General features: G+C 43.9%; 1 protein-coding gene across 1 annotated transcript in view; it reads right to left on the reverse strand.

The window, feature by feature from the left end:
* The window catches only part of RNF157 (ring finger protein 157), an 85499-nt gene extending 78312 nt beyond the window's left edge, over positions 1 to 7187 (reverse strand). The window contains exon 1 of the mRNA XM_063120332.1: positions 7038 to 7187. Within this exon, the coding sequence (XP_062976402.1) occupies positions 7038 to 7125 (88 nt within the window). The 5' untranslated portion in view covers positions 7126 to 7187. The remainder of the gene's footprint in view (positions 1 to 7037) is intronic.
* Between the last annotated feature and the right edge of the window lie 262 nt (positions 7188 to 7449).

Here is a 7449-nt window from a genome sequence, read left to right on the forward strand (position 1 = left end):
ACTGTATAGCCAGCCCCATTCTGAAGGCTCAGGGCAGTTAACAAATGCAAGGATCAGCAAAATAGAATAAGATTTATTTAAGTCATTTAGATTTTCCCCAGCTTAACTCTGAGCCCTATAAAACACCATAACAGCAACGCCAAAAGTAACACTCTCTGATTAGGGTTACAGTCCATCCTAGTCTAGCCCTTATGCCCCTCCCTTCCCTTATGTCCTCTTAACATGTCATAACGCCAGTCAAATCTCCCAGACAATACTTCAGCATAAGGCTGGTCCCTCAAAACACTTGCACCCAATCTATTTATGGACATTCTGGATGCTTCAAAAGCTGCAGGATTTAGAATCCAGAAACCTACCAGGTTTCAAAGGATATCAGTGTGGATCACAGCAAGCAACTACTGAAGCATCAAATTAAAAAATCAACTCATCACATGCTGGTTCTTACCTATAAAGCCATAAACGGCGTAGGGCCAGGATATCTGCAATATGACCACGCCCTTCATCCAAGGCCCTGTTGTATGCTCTGCCACCATAAGAAAGCTAGGTTGGTGGGCTTGCTAAACAGGACCTTTTCAGTGACAGCACCCCAATTATGGAACTCTCTCTCCCAGAAAAGTCAGTCAACTCTTTCTTTGCTCAGTTTCTGGTGGGCACTAACAACATTATTCTTCCGCTTAGCATTTGATGATTTGCAATTAGGTCTTAAGCTGGTTTTACTCTTTTAAAGAGTTTTTGTTGTTTAAAATTATTTTAATGTTTATGTTGTACGCCAACTTGAGAGCCTTATAGCTGAACATCAAACCAGCATTTTATCGCACTCTTGTCATGCCTGGTTTGCGATTTTACAGCACGGCGCTCAGATGATGTTGTGCCTGTCCTGCAGACAACCTGCCTCTTCCCCTCCCTTTTTCATGTTTTCCTAGAGTGGGGAAAGTCTGGGTTATTTCCCCAAAATGGAATTAAAGTGCCCTTCAACCCCTGTGTAGTGCTGTCCTCTCACTATTTCCTTTGTTGGGGGGTGCTTTGAAGGGAGAGCATGCTGAGGAAAGAGGAGGGTGGGGTGGTTCTCCTCCTCCAGCACTGTGTCGAACCAACAGACTTGTGCTGAGTCAGTTGAATGGACTTTTACTGCTCCAACCCCATTCTCATTGCCCACAGAAACCGAGCCCAGCCAATGAAATGTTTAATCGGTAAATCACTAGTTAACAAAGCCAGAGCGAGGGGAGAAGGAGCCCATGCCCATCACAATCTTACAACCAATGAACTGGAGGCGGAAAGGGAAGGGGCGGGGCAGGGTGGAGAGGAGTGGAAGAACAAACAAGTGAAAGGGAGGTTTCATTGGTATAGTGCGATACCACAAACCCACGTGAAAGGGGCCATTAGCTTGACGTGCTAATGAAATGGAGATAGAAATTGCAGAGACAAACCAGGAGGGAAAAGTAGGTGTGATGGAGCCCTAAATATTTTAATAAACAAAAATGTTCTTAAGACCACCATTCTGGTCACCTGGAAGAAAGGTATTTGTTTTATTAATACAACTTCCTGCATCTAAAGACTTGCTGATTGTGTAAGACACCCCCTGCTCCCATCCTTCCCAGGTTAGCAGAACAGTAACTCTGGCAGAAATGGCGCTGCCGCATTCCATCAGCTTTATGGCATAAGGAAATACTCTGTGTAAGACCTCCATAGAAAAATGATTCCATCTGCAAAGGACCAGCACCAGGCCACTGATAGACCAGAGATGCTCAACGCTTTGACAAAAAGAAGCTGGAGCCTGCACAAACTCAATGCTAGTAGGTCAGAGCTGCCCCATAAATTTCAGAACTAACTAGATGCCCCCTACTCTGATGCCATCCTGCTTGCCCCTAAGAAAAAGCCACCAATTAACTGCACATCCATTTCTTACTTCTTCTTCTTTTTATCATTTTCCCACTTAGCAATGGCTGCTTAAATACACTAGCTTCCACTGCATAGGCGGTGTGCTTCCAGATGAGACTTTTAATTGCGTTGCCTCATTCACAGACATTTATGGGAGGTCCAGGCAACAACATTGTCAACCCTCCCTTGTTTCCCCACTGTTTCTTCCATCTTTGTTCTTATCGCAGAACATCTGTTAAGGAGGAAAAGATGGAATAGATGCACAGTGCCTTTTAAATGGTAATACGAGGAGCTCTCCTTCTGGAAGCACCCATAAATACTATCAGCCATGTGAGAACTAATAAATGATGGAATCTCTCCATGCTCAGAGTCAGTGTGACTGCAATGGTTGGTAATCCAATGGCCCCTTTAAGTGGAGAAAATATATTTCTGGTGGGAGAAGAAAAATGGCAGGGGGAAGGGGACAAAATCTTTCTCAAGATGGGGGGGACACCTTAGCTGATTTGGAGCAGGAAAAAGGGTTAAGCACCCCTCCCTCCTATCATTTTTTTGCTCTCCAACACTCCCAGCAGAAGTGCCTTTTTGGTAGGGTGACCATATGAAAAGGAGGACAGGGCTCCTGTATTTTTAACAGTTGCATAGAAAAGGGAATTTCAGCAGGTGTCATTTGTATATATGAAGAACCTGATGAAATTCTCTCTTCATCACAACCTGGGGAGCCCCTGGATGTTGCCATGCTTTTCACCCCTGCACTAAGGACTGATGGTTCTTGAGTTGTCTCTCATCCTTCTTGTTGCTTGGGCCAACTATACACCTTTAGAACTTTGTGGGGTGGGAGGGAGGACATTTGGAGGTATGGTTTTCAGCAGGAAAATGACAAGCACATAATGGCCCTGTTCAGAAGACTCTTTAAGGAGACATGGTTTAAGGTGTCTTCTGAACAGGGCCAGTGTGTGTGTGTGTGTGTGTTTAAAATAATATTACATTTATATCCCACCTTTCTTTTCCTCCAGGGAACCCAAGGTGGGTTACATGATTCTCTTCTTCTCCATTTTATCCTTACAAGAACTCTCTGAGATAGGTTCCCAGTGAGCTTTATCATGACTGGGGACTAGAATCCAGTTCTCCAGAGTCCCAGTCCAACATTCTAACCACTATACCACATTGGTTTAAGTATCTTATCCCTTTCCTATCACATCTCTACTCTGAATTTGCCCTTTTAAAACACTTTTCTTTTCATGTTGCAGGGTGGGGTGTTACACATTTTTGGTGCAATGCCTAGTTACCTAGCCCCAGAAATGGCCCTTGGGCAGGAACTGTATTAGGTGGTGTACAGCACACAGACATAACACATGGTATTATTGTTCTTTAGCATGTTTATGGGGTGTATAACTAATGCTCTCCTATACTAAAGCTTCTTGCTTTCAAGCAGCAGCTTCTGATGAAAAGCTTTTTGTTATAAAATAAGCAAGCCAAAAATTAAAAGGCAATAGCAGTTAAAGAGATTAGTAGCCCAAACAGAAAGGCCATTACCGCTATCGAACCCATCAAGGACACTGCATAATTGCATAGAATGGGAAGGCATCATTCCAATGTTTGAGCAAAGAAAGGTGTGGGTTTTTTAATTTAAGAAAGACAGGCATCATCTGCTTAAGACTGTAGATGCCTCAGAAGACACCTTTTATCCCAATTGGTGGAAGAGAAGTTGCTAAATGCCAGCAGCCAGGCAGATGTTAGCAAACCAATTCCAGCTGCTTTGCCTGCTGAAAAAAGCCAGGCACGTATTTTTAATATAGAAACTGAGTTTTTGTTAGCAATGACTCTGCAAAGCTTTTTGCTGGTAATGAGCAAGAAATTTGGGGAATGGAGATATCATTAAGGGCCTTTTCCCTTTTAACTCAACTTGCTAACAGCTTAACAAAATCATCACCCATCATTGACAATCTCCAGTGCCTTAGAAACACAAATGTTTTCATCTTCAAAATATTCTATTTTTTTTAAATACATAAAAATATAGCTTAGGACTTCAATGTTACTCTAATGGTAGAGAAATGTTCCTCATGAACATTAACGTGAACAGTGTTTCACTATTAGTTACTAAGTAAGCAGACAGAAAATTGTAACTGCATAGCCCAATTCTATGCATGTTTACTTGGAAACAACTCTTATTGTGTTCAGTGCAGCTTACTCACAGGCAAGTGTGCACAAGAAAGCAGCCTTCATGTTGCAATCAGAAGATGAAATGGAACTAGGATACCATTACACAAATGAATTCATGTTAAGCCTGCAATTTTATACATGCTTATCTTAGAGTAAGCCCGCACTGAATACCGTAGGAATTATTTCTGAGTAAATATTCATAAGGTTGGCCCGTACGTTAAGCATGTGTTTGAAGCACCAGGAGAAACATTTATAAGAGTAGAAGTCCCAACTTCTCCAAATGTTCTCTCAAACAGAGTATCTCATATTACAAGGTATAAATTAGATTGACAAATGATAATGGGGAGAGGGGAGTTAGGGTGAAATCACTCAAATTCAGGCAATATGGGCTTAAGGAATCCTCCCCAAACCTGGTGCCCTCCAGATGTTTGCAACTTAGGGTGACCATATGGAAAGGAAGACAAAGCTCCTGTAACTTGAACTGTTGCATAGAAAAGGGAATTTCAGCAGGTGTCATTTGTATGCATGCAGCACCAGGTGAAATTCCCTCTTCATCACAACAGTCAAAGATGTAAGAGCTCTGCCCTCTTGACCAGATATGAAGAGGGCAGGGCTCCTGAACTGTTGTGATGAAGAGAGAATTTCACCAGGTGCTTCATGCATACAAATAACACCTGCTGAAATTCCCTTTTCTCTACAACTGTTAAAGATACAGGAGCCCTACCCTCTTTTTCATATGGTCACCCTACTTCAACTCCCATCAGCACTGGCCAGCTTAGCCAGTGGTCAGGAACTCTGGGAATTGAACTTCAAAACATGTGGAGGGCTCCAAGTGGCTTAAGAAATAGCCACAATGAGGGCTCAGGATTGCCAGCCCTTCAGCCCTGTGCTACATCAGCCTAAGCCTCCCTGACCCCTCTGCTCGACCATGCATGTAACACAGCTATCACCCATTCCTAGCAACCCACCATATAACAGAGGAGAGCTTAAACAAGAATGCTGAAAAAAAAATTGCCTTGACGCCAAAGGATGCCCTCTGGTGATTAGAAACAAAAGGTGATGTGCCCTTCTGAGTACCTTAAGCCACAAGACCCATTTGTTTTTAATTAGGCTATTCCAATGAGAATTTGCCTTCAAAACATGTGATTAAACATAATTAATAGAAACATGAACTTTCTGCACAGCTCCCTTTCTAAAATCCCACAGTATCCCTTGAGAATTAAATATGCAAAGTAGCTTAGAAACAAATTATTTGTAATTATCAGTAGTAAGGTATTGTTTGTTTTCCTGCACCCCATTCTAAAATGTATTTACTCTGAAGTAGGTCCCAGTGAAACTGTCGTTACTCCAAAGTAATCAGGCAAAGGATATCAGACATGCAGTACTATCCCAAGCACATTTTACTGAAAATTGAGTCCCACTGAATTCAATGAGGGCTTAGTTCTAAGTAAGTGTGCCCAGGATTGCAGCCATAAATGATGTTAGTAGCAGCAGAAGAAATGAAACAGGGATATAGAGCTTCACAAATTAGCCATGGGAATGTTACAAGTTGAGGTTAGTATACAGAGGACAGTATTACCACTGCTTTTACAAGCATTGCCCCTCTGCATTTATGTAGGATGACTAGATACAAAGGAAGATGGCAAAGAATATTCACATTTGCAGGTTTCTACCTGCTCAAATACCCTTTTCTATACAATAACTCATCATTCCTTTGAACCTGGTCCCCCTATCCTATTTTTACAATTTGAAAAAAATTAGCAGGAGACACTTTTTCAGGCATGTTAGTCAAGTGGGCCAGTTACACTCCATTTACCCTAATTGCTGCACACTGGGCTATTGTTAAACGCATAGGAGCAGAGACAATAAAAAGCTGGCAGCCCAACACAAAAAATAGAATTCAATGTTAGTTCTACAAAGAGTGGACCCATTGAAATGAATGAGACCTTAGTCACAACTAACTTAAGTCCCATTCATTTCAATGGGTCTACTTTAAGTAGGACTAATACTAGCTACTACACATATTAAGTTAAATTTTATCCTATTTTAACCTGTATCTCTTAGCTACCATTATCCTAAGCGACACCCCCCCCTCCAAAAAAAAAGGGGGGGAAGGTAGGAGATGAGAAGGGACAGAACCAAAAGGCTGCCTATAAAGCTATACATCTAGACGTGCGCGGTGTGTGTGCTTTTAAGGATACATTGATCTTGTCCCAGCCAATGCAAAATTTGTTGCTTCAGCAATCTAGTCTTTTTCCATCAATACTAGAGCACATCCAACTAGCCATGGGGAAAAGTGTTACACAGCAGGACTGATGGAACATTTTAAGGCTGCAATTAGCACATGAACAAAAGTATGGGAATGTACATGCAGGTACCCAAAATATCCCATTTCAAGAGGTAACACTCAGCTACTGACAGTGGGAATTATTTACATCTACAGGGCAACTAGTTTCAGGACCACACAGTGGGAGCTTTAGTCAAGTAAAGGGCAGGGTGAGGGTTGGGAGGGGGAGAGAACACAAGGACTCTAGCCAAAAGGAACCGCAAACGTTTGAATGAAAAGACTCTTTACCAACAAGCATGATGCCATGAATGTTGCTCTTTCAATTCAGATGCCACCATAACCCCTTAAAGAAGGAGGACCCTGGCGGAAGAAAGACGCATTCTGAGCAGCCAGACCTTTTGATCCACTTGCAGGGAGGTTCATCTTCCTGACACCCAAACTCTCCGAAAACTCATCAGACGAAATACCACCAATGAAGCAGCTTGGCACCAAAAAAAAAAACCCACCTCGGGGCGGGTGTGACAAGGAGAGGTAGAAAAGCAGGAAGACAGCAGCAGCAGAAGAGTCCTGCTTTCTCTACCCACCCCTGTGCAAAGCAGAATCGGAGCGAGGATGATGACTCGCTCCGGGTAGAGTTGAACTGTCCAGCCCTCGCTAGCTTGGTCACATTGCTTCCCACGTCCCCCTCCTCCTGCTGCTCTTTAAGCCTTACCGGATTTAGGAGGATATCTGTAGATGGAATTAGACGGGATGTCCACCTCTTCCACTCCGGCGTTCTGCCTGCTGGTGAGCGCTCCCATGCTTCAAGCGTAGCAGAGGCAGAGAGGGCATCCGGGGGGAGATTCCGAGCTCGCACCTTTTCAATGCCAGGGAGGAGGAGGAGGAGGAGGAGGAGGAGGAGGCGGCGGCGGCAGCAGCGGCAGCGAGCGGCGGGGCACGGGTCAGCAGCTCGCTCGTCCTCCTCCTCCTGCAACTGCGCGGCTCCCTCACTGGAGAAGCTGCCGCATTGACTTGCCTGCTGCTGCCCCCAGGGGGGTGGCGGCGGTGCCTGCTGTTCGCGAGCAGGGGACGGAGGCAGCCATTCCCCCTCCTCTCCCCATTTCTCCCTCCTCCGCTAGAGCGGA

This window comes from Elgaria multicarinata, chromosome 3, assembly GCF_023053635.1.
Source record: "Elgaria multicarinata webbii isolate HBS135686 ecotype San Diego chromosome 3, rElgMul1.1.pri, whole genome shotgun sequence".
NCBI classification, from domain to species: domain Eukaryota; kingdom Metazoa; phylum Chordata; class Lepidosauria; order Squamata; family Anguidae; genus Elgaria; species Elgaria multicarinata.